The following is an 18616-nucleotide window of genomic DNA, read 5'->3' on the forward strand; positions in this document are numbered from 1 at the left end:
TATTTTATTTACATGTAAATTACAATCTCTATCTAATTATTAACCACACATAATTTACAACCCTTCCAAGTGGAATGGGACGTTTGACTAGTTTTTTTTCAATTTTTTATTACAATGAGATCATTATTTACGAAAGAAAAATATAAATAATTGAATGTTAATTTAAGAGATAATTAATTTTAATAACATAAATTCAATATTAATTAAATTTCATTAAATATTGAGTTCACAGCGGAAAACATAAAGACGAATTATGTACATTATCTATAAATATATGTGTAAAAAATTAAAAAGCTCTGCATCGATTTTACACTAACAAAAAATAAAAGATTTATTTTACTTTTATATGTATGTTAATTAATTTATATATTATTACTTCAATATAGTTTCTTTTCTTTTTTGTAACAAATTTTCTTTGGGGAAAAAAGAGAAATTTTTTCTGCGTAGATTCAAAATTAATATAGAATTATAATTATCATATTATGTTATACAAATTACCATATATGTATTATCAAAAAATTCACTATAACTTTTTATAGATAATTTAATAATAATAGAATAAATAATTATTCATCAAGTATATAACAATATAGTTAACAAATTTACTATTTCAAAATTTTTGATTTCCCATAACAATCTAATTATTTGTTTTTGCTAAAAGATTTAATTTAATTATGAAGTGATTTGTAATTATTATCCATTTTTTATATATATTCAACAATTAAATATTCTAAAATTATGTGAAAAATATATATATATTTTTTTGAAATATTTTAAATATTTCAGGACTATCCTATTCTGTTTTTTATTATTATTACTTCATTAAATTAAATGAAAAATTGTCATTTAATTAGATTGTTATGGAAAAAAGTAGATAAATAAAAATAATAAGGGACAAGAATTATTTTTTTTTAACATACACAACTACCAACACCGAGGCAAGTATAGGGTGTTTGTTCAATTTTTGAGCTTGCACTACCCTCAATGAGAGGTGTTTGAGAACTGACAATATTGGTCGATATTTGTGATCTCTGTAAACCATGATATGTAGTTGAGTCATGTTCTCTTTCGCTGCTACTTTCACATGTATCATGAGGATAAATTTGTTTCGCTGTTTCTTGTGTTCTTGCATCCAATGGAAATTCGTGTGCCGAAATTCCCAATCCATAATTGAGAAAAGATTCAGTGTACGCTGACGAGGATGGATGATGATGATGATGATGGTGGTGATGATGATTATTTCCATATTGATGTGCATAAGGTGAATGATATCGGCTTGGAGGTGTTTTAAAACCTTCATTACTGCCCAAATATTGATGCAAATGATGAAGACTCGATTGACCATAAACTATATATATGCATGTGAAAATCAAATATTCATTTTTTTTACTCTAAATGTATAATAATAAAATTCTCTTAATTAAATAATTTTAAAAATTAAAAAAAAAGAAGATTTTTTAATTGTAATAATTTATGAATATACCTGAAGCAGTATTTGAGTACATTGCAAGGACAGCATCACCGTATCCTGTTGTTGAATGCTTTCCCAAATCAACAATATCGCTGGCGGTTGAAATTTTTCCCGATGTCACGTGACTTTTAGATAAACTATTTTGCATATCACTTGTTAGTGAAGTATTTCCTGTACCATAGGCCATATTAAAAAGTGCTTCTGGATCGCAGACAAATTTATAAACGTATCTTTCACCGGCAACTTTTTGCATTATTCCCTTCTCATAATAATACCTAAGAGAACGGCTCAATTTATCATAATTCATTGCTGGCCTATTTTTTTGAACTCCCCATCTACGTGCCACCTAAAAAACAAAAAAAATAATTTGTTTTTCTCGAAATTTATCATAACTTTGGAACATTCCTTTGGAATATTTTAGGAATATTTAGAAAATATTCCCTTATAGTGAGAAATTTTAATATTCCTGGAATATAAAAGGAACATTCCTCATAGGAATCAAATAAATTATTCCATGGAATGTGAATTGAATATTCCATAATATTTGTGGATTATGAATATTTTTTTTCAAATAACATTTACCTCTTCTGGTTCAATTAATTTAAATTCCATTCCCCTTCCGGTCCACGCGATACAAGGAGCATTCGCTGGATCATCTAATAATGCAACTAAAAATTGCCACAATTGAAGTGAACCCCTTCGTTGTTGTTGATAACCAACGGTAACGTCACTCCATGCTGATGATGGTCCATTTTTATTAATATTATTATTATTATTATTGTTATTGTTATTATTATTATTATTTTTGTACTCCGTACTCCATAATGATGTAGTGGGTGAATTTCTTTTTTGTAAATAACACGATGTACTTTGACGTTCCCATGATGTTGTATTGTTTGATGATTCCAATTGTGTACCAAGTTCAGTCCATGTTGGTGTGCCACTTCGTTTTGAATAAATTTCACTTGACCACGATGATGATTCTTGACGACGTGTGAGATAATTCTCAGTTGTTGATCCACCTGATGTTGATGGCCATTGTGAATTTATTGACGATGCACTACCTGGCCGACTTGTATTTATTGGTGAACTTCTATTTTCTCTCTCACTTATATTTGATCCATAACGTTGTTGATAAATCAAATTGTTGTCTGAAATAAATGATTTTTTTTTAATTAAATTATTTAATTACAATTTTTTGAATTATAATTAATTAAAGAAATAATTTTTTTTCAGTTTACATTTTTGTCAATTATTTAAATGTAAAATATATGTATATATATGTGACGGAAGAAAAGAGGGTTGTTAATACGATAATTCATTATTCAAAAGACAAAACGGTTTTGAGGAAACAACCCTTTTAAGCTTCTTTACTGTTGACGATGAGTTTCCATGTCAGCTAAAGCTTCTTAATCCTCTCTTCTGATTTTCATTGAAGCATTTCGTTTGCATACTTAAGAACTAATAAAAAGTAATTCATTACTAATAAATTTTTTATTCAAAATGAATAACTTAGAAAAAAAAGAAAGAAAGAAATTATTTTTCCTTTTCACGTTACAATCAAATTTTAATTATCATGCTAAAACATTTTTTTTTCTTTTTGTATTTTTGTAAAATAAAAGTGAGAGAGAGAGAAATTTGCTGTGATAAAGAGAGGGGAATGGTTGATACGAAAAAGGGGCGGACACTATTAGCTTACGTCCATTTCAAGACGAGCTTCATGAGAGCTTTTCTCTTCGTTGCGTTCATTTTCGGATTCCGCAGCTTCATCTATTTAAAAATTCATTCTCAATTCCCCAGTTGTACCTGGCTCCGCTGATTTATCCCTGTGTTGGTGCATTTCTATATATACATATACGCACGTAAAATCCACGTGAAAACGAGAAAAAAACATATCAATCTAGAGAAAATATACGAACGAATTTCACATACATTTAATATGCACCGTTTCACGGAGTTCGAAAGGCGATTATTAAAAAAAAATAATAATAAAAAAAACGCGTCTCTGAAATTTCATATTAAAATACAAACTAAAAAAAATTTACATTTTTCTTTTCAATGAGAATAATTTAATTTACTTTTTGCAATGTTGTTTTATTCATAAGAAATTTGTTCTACAGAAATATTTCTTAGGGATATTTATATTATTTCACAAAAGTATTCCTATACTCCTACAAGAATATTCCTTAGGTACAGTTAAATTGTCTCACAGAAATATTCCTTAAAAATATTCCCCACAATATTCCAAAGAAACGTGCTAAAGGTGGAATATTTTAATCTTTTTGAAAATTCAAATTCGTTTTTGAAAAATGAATTTTAGCAATTTTTACGAAATAAAAAAATATATAGTTGGAATTGAAAGATTCTCGTTATTTTTTCAATATTCTCCGCGAGAACACGACTTGTATATATAATTAAATTACATGGAATGGAGAATGGCTTTTTCGAGATTCAAAATGGGAAGGGCAAGAGAACTGTGAACACACAAGGGGTAAAAAGGAATGATTCGACGATGTGGTATGGTTGCGAGTTGAATTATATTGGTGGGAAGGGTTTTGGGTTTGGGAAAACCACGATAGGAGAAATCGAGGTTCGATTAATATACATATCGCGCGATCTGTACGGGATTTTAGAGTTTCTACTCTACACGCGCTTTGCCTCCTCGCCTGACTGCAAAACCTTACAACCCCGTGGGCTTTGAATATCAACCAATTTCCTGCCGATATTTGTGCGACGAGCACTTCAACAGCCGTGGAGCGTGAGTGCAATTGCTAATACCTACAAACTTCGTCATTCTCCAATCACTCAATTTCAAAAGAAAGTTACGTTTTTTGTTATTTCTTTATTATTTTTTTTTTATTTCTGATATTGTATATTGCATCTTAACTATACGTCACCGTATAAATTCCTATCCAGAATCATACAATAAAGCATGTTATTGACCACTGATTTAGATCACTAAATTATTTTCCCAAAAAAGATCACTAATCTAGATCATAAATGCAGATTATTATTAATTAATTAATATTAAAAAAAATACATTTTTTTGAAGGGAATAAAAAATTTTTTAGTTTTAAGAAATAATGATTATAAAAAATGTTTCTCCTTCATTTTGCATATGTGATAATATTTGTTCTTTTATCAAATTCAAGTATATATCTGTGTCTCAATTTCTCTTCGCAGTACGAGTAAAAGGCCAAAACTCTATAATATACCATCGCTCTCAGCACACAACCGCCAGTTTCATCAACCTACGATTAATTTTAATCTAAAACCACCAGCAAATCCTCTCACCCTTTAGTTCGCTTCATAACGAAACCAAGATCAACCGCTTTATCCTCTCTTGGAGCAGCGAATATTATAGACTCGACATCATCACTCCCTCCCCCCTTCCCCCTTTATCTCTCCCTTCAATTCCCTTCAAATTTATGCGGTAAGAAAAAGTAAAAAAAAAAAAAAAATTTCGTGGTTCATTCAATTATGAGCGCAAATTTAGTTTAATTATGATTCACTTTATTCTTAGTTTCTATTATTTAATGACGTGATCTATCATTTTAAGTAGAAAAACCTTGTAATAGTCAAACATGTAAAAAATAGCTTTCAAAGTGAAGAAGAAAGTCAATCATACAGTTTATTATTCTTAAAAATTTTCTTATAATCATTTTTTTGGAAAATTATTATTTTTTAAGTAGAATAACCTTGTTGTGGTCAGACAATAATGGTCAAAAAATAGCTTTTTTCTCGACTTACACAATGATTTGGGACAAAATCGTTTCAGTATATAAAAATTATTACATGTTATAAAGTTATAGTATATATAGGGGGTGAAATATTAGAGGATCGGATCGAGATAAATAGACATTTGGGGTATATGTCGTAATCCTCACTGGTCACGGATTAATTAGTGGGTCGGGAACCAATCGCTTTGTATTACCAAGGTATTATTATTATTATTATTATTATCATTATTGTTATTATTATTCAACCATCACTATTTCCACAAGAATAAACTCAATTAATATCAATTGACTCTTCTTTATTTAAAAATATTGTTTAAAGATTTCAATTTTAAACAAAAAAATTAGCAAATATTTCCGCTATTTTTCAATGAAATATTCTTAAGTACAAAAAATCTGTTGTTTTTTTTTTGTGAAAAGTATATATGAATGTATAATGTTGCATTGAGTTAATCCCATGGGTTTAAGATATATGAACAATTTGGCATATCATATTTCGTGGAAAAGGCGAGACTTGAAAACGTTGCGTTGAGACATCGATGCCTACTGGGATCTAGGCTATTATTAACGTAAACTGTGAGTAAATAATTGAAGGGGTTTAATGGTAGAGAGAGAGAGAGGGATACTCTATATATGAGAATGGAGGGTACACAAATATAATCCCCAAGTGAAAACAAAGTAGGTGTATATATCGACAATATGTTTGTTTATAAATGTTATCACTTTAAATTAGTGTGTTGTTTATTTGTACTTACAACTTATTTTTACAAGAAAAAAATTTACTAAATTAATTAGCAGTTTGAAGTAGTAGTTTTACTAATTCTATAGTAAATTTTTTTTTTCTATTAAATTTTACTAATTTAGTAATTTACTAATTATAATATTTATTCTCTATTTTGTTGTAATTATGTATTATTATTAAAATTCTAATTACATTTTTTGTGTAATGTTTAATTATCTAAAAACTGTCAATAGATATCTTGGACATTTTAGTTAAAAGGCAGGCAAAGAGCTTTTGGTTCGGTATATATATACAGTATCCCTGGGGAGAAAACCTCTTGCTTTCTTCTCCCAACAAGATTCGCTTGAATCTAGGATCTTCCCTCTCTCTCAACTTGAAAGCATTCTTCAATTATTCAATTACATATCCTAAGGAATATTCCTGTTTTATATGTGTGTAATTTTTAGAATTATTTTTTTTTCATTTTTTGAAATAAAAAAAAATGAAAATATTTCTTTTTCCTAAAAAGAAAGAAAATTTTTTCCTTTTTCTCAGCGCGTAATTGTTGCTTCTTCTTCTAATGCATCGAAAATCAATTCTGATGCATAATAGATATATACTTTTTGGATTTATTCCCCTCACTCTTATCTTGTTTCTGAACCGTGACAAATCTGTACACAAAAGGATATCCACATTGCGCTGCCCTTTCACGGCAGTAGCGTATATATATATATATATATAACCCATAGACTAACCCATAAATAAAGGAAACGAGGGTTCGCGTCTCGAGTCATTAATCGGACCTTGACTCTTTTCCGGTCTCCCGCCTAATACTGCAGACTATCACAGAGAGAGAAAGAGAGACTTTGTATACATTGACACCCCAAAGTAACGTCGCCAAATCAGAAAAAAAGAAAGAGAAAAAAAAATAGAATCACTTAACTGTAAGCACATTATAATCAACATATTTCTATCGTTTTCAAACACTCGATGTAAGATATGAAACATATTTTTTTTAACTGCGTCTTCAATTACTTCAGAAATTTCTAATTATCATAGTTTTTAATAAAATCATATTTTTATTGAGGAAAATTCCAGAAATGTCAGTGGAATATATATTTCATGCTATTGAGACGCAGTTATATAAAAATACTATTACTGCATTCTAAAAGGATTTAATAAAAAATGGAAATAATTAACTTACGTGCATTCCGTGTTTCCGCATCAGGAGATGAAATATTTGTAACGGATGACGTAGATTCTGTAAAATCCCTATCGGCTGGTTCTTCCTTGACTGCAATATTTTCAGATACTTCTGCACGTGGACTCGATCGACTGCAATTATAATTTTTTCAAATTTAATTATTTCAAAAAAAAATTTGAATAAATAATTATAAATAAACACTAAATATAATAAAATAAAAGTAATATAATAAAGAATTGTGTATTATAATTTAAATAAAAACATTTTTCCTTTTAACAATAAAATTTTTTTCAGGTAGATAATTTTTGTTTTCAAAACTTACCTAAAGCACGACGTAGGCGGAGCTGGACTTAAATTCAAAAAATTACTTGTCTGAGAATTTGAAGACGGTGTTTGATATTGTTGACAATTAACATCACCACTTCGTCTGCAATTTGTTTCCTGTTTCATGTTTCTGTCTGTGAACAAAAATATAAATTAAATATTTTATTATAAACAGTTCTTTTACAATTAAATAAATTTCTAATTAAATAATAATAATAAATAAAATAATAAGAAAAATTTCTTGCTTAAAAAAAATTGGAATAGTCAATTTTTGCAAAAAAAAAAAAATCTTTTTTTGAATTTATTTTCTGAAATGATAAAAAAAAGGAGGAATGGAGGGAGGGAAAAATGAGCGGAGGACAGAATGAAACATAAGGACGCGTGTCGTACCGGAAGTGAGTTGGCGCATCGTTGCAATGGCACGTGGGGATTGTAATGGGGCGCTGACGATTCGAACCATTCAAGGGGTGACTTCGATAAATCAAATAGACTCGGCCGTGGGAAGTACAGGTCAGAAAATTCGTACAATCGTTATGTTTATTGTAAACGCATTTTAAAAAAGTAAATAAATAAAATACCAACATTTATTCAGCAAAGTACGTCAATTTTTCAAAAAAATACGTTTTTTTTTAAACAGTCTTTTGATTTTTTTTTTCAAAAAATCGTATAAAATAAACAAAGGAAATAATATTTTTGCGTAAATATATCAAATGAAATATATTGACTTTTAAATTTTTAATTAAAAAATTTAATGCCTTTAATCTTTTTTTTCGCTGAAAGAAATTGAAAAAAAAATTCGAATTTATTTGAAAAACGATTGTAAATGACATAATATGTACAAAATGCAGGTTTACTTGAACGATTAAATTCTTCTTGTTTGCTATTAATAAGCGCTGCGCTAGACAACTATAAACAGCCCTTGGGCCATTGGGCCAATATACAAGGGTTGATATATATATAGAAAATCTATTGGTTTAACTTCACGAGAGAAGATATTCTACCCTCACAACACAAGCTTCATATTTATTCACTTTTATCTTTTTGTTTACCAAAAAGTTTATCGCACAATTTCATTTTACTCTTTATTAAATGTTGTCTTTACATCATATATATAAAGAGTTAAATTTATATTATTTCTCTAAAATCTCCAGATGCAAATTAAATCCGATATTTGAAACATAAAAAAAATATTGTAAAATCCAAGAAACTTTTTTCAAAATTTTTTGAAATAATATGGAAAAAGTTATAATTATTTTTGTAAAACTAATTAATTAATTAACAATTTGAATTATGTAATAAAAATAATAAAATAATCTCGAAAATAATTAATTCGTGTTTCAAGCTTAAGGGATCAATTTGATTGCGGTTTTATAAGATAAAAAAAATAATAAATGCGCGTATTGATCGAAAATGAATTTTATTAATAAAAAAAAAAGTGTGGGCAAATAGATTTTTAGAAGCTAAAACTTGTTTCATGAGAAAACAAAAATAAATCGCTCGCGATAAAAGGGAGAGAAAAAGAGAGAGAGAAAGTCAAGAATATGCAGAAAAAGTACAGCGCCAATATAAAGTGCTTACTCGCGTAATCCGATATCGATGACCGGGGAACGGAAGTCTTGTGTTGATTTTTTTGCGCTAATTTAAAAATCCAACCAAGAGGGATCATTTTCAAATCAGCCTCTTGGCGATAAACTGTGCAGAAAGTTTCGCAAAAAAAAGTTTCATATTTTTTTTTTATACTTGAGAATTTTTTAATTATTATTACTATTATTATTATTAGTATTATATATTTTATTATTATTATTCAATCAAATATTATTAATTTTTAATTAATTTCAATTCTTCAAAGGATTTTTGATAAATATTTATTTGATAATAGTCAAATAATGGATTATTATTTGAATTAAATAATTTTTTTTCAATATATTCGCAAGAGGCACACACACGCACATACGTATGTGCATCAAACTTCGGAAGCAAATCGAAATTGTCTTTAGTTAAGTGAAATTTGCAGAAACTTGATGATGTTGTTACATTAACGTGCACCTTTTGACATTTCCGTCACACATCCGTTTACCTGGAAATTGCCTTCCTTATATATATAGCGTGCTATGATTTATAATATTATCCTTGATTTGCAACTCCCAAATCACCTTTCAACTAATAATAATAATAATTTGCATAATACAGTCCTTCAAACATTGTTTCATTATTTTCTAATTTTTAGTAAAATATTCAAGAAAAACTATTTTTATTTAAGGATAACAACAACAAAAAACTGCAATAATAATAACAACAAGAAAGTAATAATAAAAAAATTATTATTTTCAATTTTTTTAAAATTAATAATAATTTTAATAAGAACTTACTTGTGTTTCTTTGAAAATCTGTCATATAATGTTCACTATCTTCTGTCTCGCAACTGCTACCTATATATAATTAAGCAAAAAAAAAATTATTCTAAAGTTATAAATTATTTATAAATTAAATATTTTAGTAACTTTTTGTAAATATTATTAGAAATTTAAAATCATATACGTAATTGTTATGAATATTATTATTATTAACATTGTTGTTATTATTATTGTTATCATTATTATTAAATTGTTTGCAAAAAATTTATAAAGACAATATTATAACAAATAGAACAAAAACAGTTTCTTTTTGTTAGTTTATATTTGAAATTTTCATTTGAACAATTTTTTAACGATTTTTTTTTCAAGTCTTGATGTATGTCTCTTTGATATGTTCCCTGGCACCAATCATCACTAACAACTAATCAAACTAATGGAAGTGTCGATGGGGCAATTACAAAATTGTGTGACCCGTCAATTTCTTTTTTTTCAATCTTTCTGTGAAACATGATTCGTCAAATCTTTTCTTCTACTTGTCAACCTTCAATACTTTATCTATATACACACGTATCATATATTATCTGACAAAATATGAATAGAACATAAATTTTAAACTATTAACCTAAATTTGTTTTCATTAAAATTTTTAATTATAGAATTATAGAAACATTTTTTATAGAAAATAATTCAAATATTCTGCCCAAAAAAAATTTGAATAATGAAAATAGTAATTTAAAAAATATTCACCATCTTGAAGCCAAGGCTCGTGTCTGTATTCTTGTGTATGATAAATATCACTCTCTGAAATCATAACAAAAAAAAACAAATTTTACAAAAATATTTTTGCATTAAATGAGAAGAAGAAGATGTAATTTTTGTGTCAATTGCAGTGAGTCATGATCGAAAATAAAGTTTCTATATGACTTAAATAAAATTAGAATCACGTAGAAGATGATAAAGTGTATATATATAGGGGATGATTTAATGTATCCCTGAGATTCGCCACGGGTAGCCACTTGACGTTAACTTTGTTTTGTTCGAATTCAGATCTTGCTCGCCAAATCGAATTCTTTTACAATTGAATCGTACATAAGCTCAATGTTTTTGAATTAGACCACATGGTTTTATTATTTCATAAATTATATATTTTACTGTTCAATGAACCAAAATCTTCTGTTAATTAAATGATTTTAAGTAGAACAAGTAAATCAATTGTCAGACACAAAAACTATCGATTCCTCTACATTATTTAAGAAAAAAAATTTACTTATTTATTTTAAATAATGAAAATAAGTTAACAAATATTTAAATAATGCAAGTTTAAATAATAAAAGAATATGTCATTTCCCTCAATTAATTTCCGTAATAGAAACGATTTTGTGGGAATAGAGAAATTTAATAATAGTCCTATTGGTTAAAAATCTTGTTATCTCTAATTGACCCGTGCGAATTTCAAAAAGGGTTTTACATTGCGATTTTGTGGAAATTTTAAATTGACCACAAAAACTGTATATTCACAATATTTAAAAATTTTGAATTGCAAAAAAAATTGCTTTCATTTCTTTGTAGAAATTTTTAAGCAGAAGAAAATAATATTCAAAGAAAATTCAAAAATGCATGATTTACTTCATTATTTCCTTTAGGAAGCTACTTTTTTAATATGTCTGACTATTACCAGGTCTTTCTACTTAAATTACAAAAATTTCCTCGAAAAAAATACGAAAATTGAAAAAAGAGAGTTATTTTGTTTTTTCCATTAAAAAACTATTTTTTTAATATGTCTGACTATTTTAAGATTTTTCTACTTAAAACGTAATAATTTCCCAAAAAAACAGTAATTCGATTACAAATTTTAATTTATTAATTAAATGTAATATAATAATGTAAAATTAAATTTATGATTATAATATAAAATAATAAAAAATATATGTTCATTGCTTGATATCAGTTGACCTATATATAATTATACAGAAAAGTTAAAGAATTACACATGAGTTTTGATATAGAAATAAAATAAAAGAGATTTAATATATAAGCAGGGGGAGGGAAATTAATATCATTTTATAAAGAACTCCCTCGAGTTTTGAAAACATAAATTCCCATGTCCACATTGCATCTCGCCCTATACACAGCAGATTTTCCCTTCGATGATTGACACTTTATATCTAGCATTGGTATGTAGCGTTATATTGGAACTCTACCAGTGAAAAAGGGAGGACCTCAAAACCACCCCTAATTCGATCACAACCTATAATGCCGCAATTTCTCTATCGTAATCGTGTTATGCCAAAACTCACACCTTCCTCATTTTTTTCTGCCGTTTCAAATTTTAACAAACCCCTTGCAAGTAAAAAAGACTGCGTCGCACAGAGTCATGTGAGAAAAAGTACACCCCATAAATTTTTTTTCGGTAATTCAAAAGTGTGTCAAACTTATTTTCATTTCTATTTTTTTTATTTTATATATAAATTTTTTTGTTGGTCCAACCAAATAATTTAGTTGCTTAAATAACAACAAAATTATTTTTTTATTATAATTTTTGGTTTTTATTATTATTATATACTACTCAGTGTTTATATAAAAATTTCTACGAATTTTAACGTTTTTTTTTTTGAGTGTAATAATAAGAAATCTCTGATGTAAGACTTTATTATAAACGTCGAGAGAACAAGATTTGAGAAATTTTTTCCTTTCTCAGTGACGTTGTGCTCGAAATTAAAGGCTTTGTATAGAGTAAAATATGTGATATGATAGAGTCGATCAACTCTCAAAGTCTCATGGAAAATAAATATTGTCGACCGTGCGATACATATAGAGAGAAAGAGAGAGAGAGAGCGAGTGCAAGACGTCGACCTGCCGACGGGTCGTCGAGTCTGCGAGTGACAGCGTTTTTCAGAGGGTGGTTTCTCTCTCCCTTCTTCTTAACTACTTCGACCCACACTACTTGAAATTACACATGTGTAAGTGAATAACCCTCTACATAAACAACTTATGTATCCACCTTGATGTCCCATCTCATCCTTATATATATATTTTTTTCTTTTTCAACTTTGGTTTACTCATGATTTGATTGTATATAGTCGCACACGCCAAATATAATAATATATAATATTATATATTTTCTTTGTGAATTATTATTTTTTATATTTTCAATATATAACTTTTTAATAATATGTTTTTAATAAATTATTTTATTTTTGAGTAGAAAAATCTGTTTATAGTCAGACGGGAGAAAAATATCTTTTTCTTTATATAGTATATTTAAGGGGAGTAATTTTTCAGTAGAACAAATCAGTAATGGTCAGACGTGTTACTAAAAATTTCTCAGTAAATTATTATTAGGCATTTCTAAGTAGAAAAATCTGTTAATGGTCAGACAGGAGAAAAATATATTTTTCTGTACATAAAAAGGATGTAATTTTGCAGTTGAAGAAATCAGTAATAGGCAAGTAAAAAAAAATTTCTCAATAAATTATTATTTTAAGTAGAGAAATCTGTTAACGGTCAGATAGAATTAAAATCTCTTTTTCATATGCTGTAATTGAACCTTATGAAATATTTATTTAAAAAATGAATAAATAACACTTACCCCGTTGACTTTTCTCGCAATTTGATGTAGTTGATAAAAAATTTGCACAGTATCCAGAACTAACATCGTTTACTGATTCCGATAATCGGCTAAATCCATCTCCAGACTGAAATTCAAACCACAAAAACAAAATATAAATAATTAACGAAATAAATTATTATTATTATTATTTTTTATTATTATTACCTCCACCTCTAAAAAAAATTATTACACCAATTTCATAAAAAATAATACAATTTTACAATTAATTATTTAAATTCAATAATTTTTTTCAAAAATAATTATTTAATAAATTCTAAAAAAGTTTCCGTATTATAAAATCTAATTAAAGAATAAAAATTAAATAAATTTTTATTTTTCTAACAGATAAATTGAATTTACAATGGTAAATTACATTATCTTCCAGGAGAAATTAAATATATTTATTTTTCCGTTAAAAAAAAAATTTTTCGCGAATCTTGATGATTGGGGTGGCAAATTTAGTTAATTTTCAAATGTTTTGTGCAAGAGGGTACGGAGGGGGGGAGGAAGAGGGGAATTAAAAAAAAAGATGCTCCTATATAATAACCGCGAAAATCGATTGGTTCGTGGCAATAAAATAATGACGAAGGGAATGAATGTAGCGGCGACGTTGCGACAGGGTAAAGGGGGTGGGTTGAGGCTGCGGGGGGGGGTATATGAAGAGAGCGAGTCTCTTCTATAAGAGGGAGAATGAGAATCAAAGGAAAGACGAAGCACGAAGGACATCCGGCGAACGATTGGAAGGTTTCCTCCTCGCGGAGCAATCTTGTGGTAAACCCGTTTACCGGCCTTGCAAACTCTTGACTATTAACGCCTATTGGGAAAAACCGCGCCACGATTTCTGATACTCTCGTCTTTTTGAAAAGATGAAAAAGTTTTTTTATTCAAAAAAGAAAGAAAAACAACAAAAAAAAATTGAAAAAAAGAAAATTTATTATTGAAAATCAAAAAATTAATCGCTAATTCAAATTAATTTTAATTTTTGCTAATTCATTTATTTTCATATTTAATTAGTAAGCTTTGGAATATTTATTATTGACATTGCATATACTTTCTGTCGTATATAAGAAATTTAAAAAGAAGAAAAAAAGTGTGATCATTAGGAGGAACAAAAGAAAAGAGCTCGGGTTTAATATTATATATATATATATATATATATATATATATATATATATATATATATATTTCGGATTGAAATAATTACTATTAATGATGGATGATAATGAACGTATATGAAAATTAATATTCATAAGCGATGAAAATATATATAGTTAATTAGAAATTTAGTTTCATTGTGATCATTAATTATCTTATCCCTCGCAAAGCTCATAAATTTAAAGTTTTCTTTGATTATAATTTCAAAAAGTTCTTCTATTTCATTATTTTTATTATTTTTATTAATTAGTTTTTTATTTCTGTTGAATTAAATATTAATATAAATAAAGAAAAAAAATTTTTTAAATAAAATTGACTGATAAAAGAAAACTTTTCTTATATATAAGAAATATATGCAAAAATAGTGAAAACGATTTATCATCATATATATACACAATATATATTATTGTCTTGTGAATAAGTGTTTGAAGAGCGATGTGCATTCAGTGTGTGCAACTCATGATTTAAAGGAACGCCCCATCACTCGTGCAATCGTGACAGTGTTTTAGAAGGGTAGTCACCCTTCGTGAGCATAGTATAGTACATATTCATGTATATATATATATATGATAATTGTGCTCTTCAACCAATTCGATGTGATATCTACTTATAATAAAGTCATTCGTTTCAATGCTTTTGAACAAAATTCGTCCACTTAATATTCCCATATATAGTAATCGAATACAAACTAATTAAAAAAATTATCAGACTAATAATATATGCAATCAATTAAAATAAGTTCTTTAAAACTAATTATGACAAATTTTCATTATTTTAAAGAATAATAATAATAAAATAATATGTTTGGTTGATAAACATTTTTTAAATTTAACTTGAACTAAAGTTTTTTATAAATGATATTTTATCGAGTACATACATTATGTACTTTTAATTTATCTATTCTTTATAAAGAAAAAAGTAACTAAGATGAGATGAGTCGCAAGTTGGAAAAAAAGAAAAGATACTTAGGGTCACTGTGAAACACATAATAAGAAAGAACGAACAATGCTGTTTGGGTGAAATTGGGGAAAAAAGGAGCCTTTGCCTGCGACACATCTATCGTCTAATTGGTTTTTTTTCCACATCAGAATGTGTATACAAAAAGTTTCTTTTCAATGAAAAACGCCGAACTACAGTTTCCATTTATTGAAGCATTTTTTCGATTAGCTTTTTTTTTATTTACCGAATTATTCATTAAATAATTCTTTTTCAATTATTTAAATTATAAATAATATAATAAAATATAATAAAACTATCTCATCGAGTCAATTCAAATAATTGAATGATTTGCAAAAAGTCATGTATATTGTAACACATAGATTGTTTATATGACACGCCTCTCTCGAACCTACCTCAATAAACTTTCTATATCTTCAAAATATAAGTCCCCTAATCATGGGAAAGTCGAGTGGCAACATATGTAAGCTTTCACTATTGGGGATGAAAGAGAAGTCAATTAAGGGCCTATAGTAGGCCGCTGGTGTGGGAATCGAGAAATTTCAAGAGTCAACAAACATAAATCAAGTGTTTCAGTGAGATTGATTTCCAAAAGGATGACAATAGCTTATATATCGCAAAGGGGACCACCCGCCAATAAGTTTAGAGTGGGGGAGATAAAATGCCACTGTAAACTGTCTGACCGTCTTTTTTTGGGGGAGGGGGGGGGACATTTGTACGATATCATATTTTCGTGTATATAGTAAAAGTGGAATATATACATGTATGTATATAAATGTGTGAATTGGAGTCAAGAGTGTTTGCGACCCCTTCGATTTACGAGTGGTTTGATGCTACGTGGTGACAATTACGTGTTTAGAGAACACAAAAGAGGTGGTGTGTGTGTATATTGACTCCCGTGGGACGTATCATTCGAGCGTGGAAGCACGCGTGCCACAAAAATTTACCATCCAAAAAAATCATCATGCGGAACCTGACAGTTCATTTACTTATACACGTGTGTGCATTGATAAATCGCGTATGAGGAAATGTTTTTCTTTTTTGTTCAAAAAAATTAAAAAAAATTAATTACATTAAATAATTTATAAAATAAAATTGTTGGAGAAATAAATCTAATTTATAAAATAAATAAATAAAAATAGTAAATTATAAATAATAATAAATAAAAGGATACACTGAAAAAAAATTTATTTCATTCAAATACTCGATTACTTGACTATAATCAAATAAATACTTACTTGAACCAAATAATTTTTATTTCAATTAAATTAATTGTATTTAAACGAATAATTTCTGTATTTAAGAAACAAATACCATTTAATTCACTCAAATAATAATTATTTTATACAAATAAATATTTATTTGATAACTAGTCAAGTAATCGCGAGTATTTGAATCAAATAAATATTTTTTCAGTGGATGAAACAAATTTTGACCTTTTAATTTTGTTTATTAAAAGTATGTATATTATTTTAAGCTATTCATTTTAAAGAGTAAAAAAATAAAAAGGGTCCTTTTTTAAAAAAAATTCAAAAATATTTTTAATTTTCAAAAAATTAACTAATTTTACTAATTCAAACTAATTTCGATAATTAGCTATATACAAATAAATATGAGAAATGTGGTACCGCTCGGGTACCAATTCCAATTTCCTTATCCTACCTCAGCGTAATCCGAGCGACGGAAAATTATTTTATATTTTTAAAATTACCTTCTCTTTTTTTTATTATAAAAAATAATTTACAATTTATTATTTTATTATTAAATTATAATAAATTATTATTCACAATGAAATTATAATTATAGCAATAAATAAAGAAATATAAATAAATATTTATAACAATAAAACTTGTATCATAAATTGTTCTGTATTTTAAAAAAGCATTAAGTTTTCATTTAAATTAATAATTTAATTTGAAAAATAAGTAAATCAAAATTTTGTTAAACATTCCTTTTTTTCAAAAAATTATTATCTTTTATAAATTAAAATTTTATCTTAATTAATAAAATAAAATAAAATTAATAAAAATTTTTTTCTTACCAGTCTCGTTAATTCGCTTGTAACTGTTGGCACTTCCTGATCAGTCAAACTCATTATCGAACAGGGAATGACACCGTTATCCAACGATCTTGAAGACTCCATCCGTTTGTTTGTTTAATTTTTTATTTTTTAGCACAAAGTATACGATTTATATATAGTAAAGAAAAAATATAATTAAAAAATAATTAAAAAAAAAAGAAAACAAATTTCAAAATAATCTGTTTTTCAAAATTTGAAATACTTGACACTGTTTTTTTATTTTTTTTTTTTTTTGACACAAGCGCACCACGTTAAATATACAATATATATAATATATGATTGTGAACGCACTCAAGATTAAAACTGATATTGAATCGAGAGACTTGATTTCATCGTTGAGCAGAAGAAACAACCCCCGGGGTTCATTTGGCAATATCAAAATCAAGGGTTGTGTCTCTAGAATGTAAACGCCCACATTGTGACGTTTTCCAACATTCGTGCGCGATTCTCGTATTTAGGGGTTGATAATTCCAACCCCTAACCTGGGCGGAGCTCATAACCATTGGATGCTCGTTGTATATATATCTTCTTTTTATCCATCTCGTATATACTAAATTTTATCCTTTTTTTTCTTTTTTTTTTTTTATTCACCTTTTATTCAGTTGAATGTCGAATTGAAATTCTCCAAGATATGTAAACTCTTCTTTGATATACATATTTTTAAATATATATTCTCTATATGCGAACATGTATATATAAAAAGTCTTTGATTTTTTGTTTATAAGGGAAAAATATTTATAAATGAAAGAAAATATCCTGGATATGAAAAATAGAAGGAAAAAAAAGAAAATCCGGTAAATTTTCATTTTTTTAAAATTTGAATGCCATTTTTTCTTTTTTTTTTATTGGGGAGGAAATTTGACGTTACAATAAAAGAAAGGCGTATTTGCCTGGTCGAATATATAATTTTACCTATATTTGATCAAAGTTTATAGATTTTATATTTTTTTCAAGTTCCTCTTAATTTAATAAAAAATACTAAATATTCTACACTCTAAATTTA

At 27.2% G+C, this 18616-nt stretch overlaps 1 protein-coding gene across 2 annotated transcripts; it reads right to left on the minus strand.

Annotated features, from left to right (window-relative positions):
• Window positions 1–789: 789 nt before the first annotated feature.
• Window positions 790–17966, minus strand: LOC127283136 (protein C-ets-2-like). 2 transcript variants are annotated; one of them, XM_051307821.1, is made up of 9 exons: window positions 17575–17966; window positions 13401–13506; window positions 10559–10612; window positions 9827–9886; window positions 7456–7591; window positions 7134–7264; window positions 2054–2622; window positions 1484–1817; window positions 790–1348 (listed from the first exon to the last, which is right to left on the minus strand). In XM_051307821.1, exons 1-9 carry the CDS (start codon window positions 17674–17676, stop codon window positions 912–914), a joined length of 1929 nt encoding a protein of 642 aa, XP_051163778.1. In that variant the 5' UTR covers window positions 17677–17966; the 3' UTR covers window positions 790–911. The 2 variants fall into 2 exon arrangements, with proteins under 2 accessions (XP_051163778.1, XP_051163779.1); XM_051307822.1 differs by lacking the exon at window positions 9827–9886.
• Window positions 17967–18616: the final 650 nt, after the last annotated feature.

Source organism: Leptopilina boulardi, unplaced genomic scaffold (genome assembly GCF_019393585.1).
Source record: "Leptopilina boulardi isolate dan_hultmark-lab unplaced genomic scaffold, ZJU_Lbou_2.1 LbouV2_31, whole genome shotgun sequence".
In the NCBI taxonomy this organism is placed as follows: Eukaryota; Metazoa; Arthropoda; class Insecta; order Hymenoptera; family Figitidae; genus Leptopilina; species Leptopilina boulardi.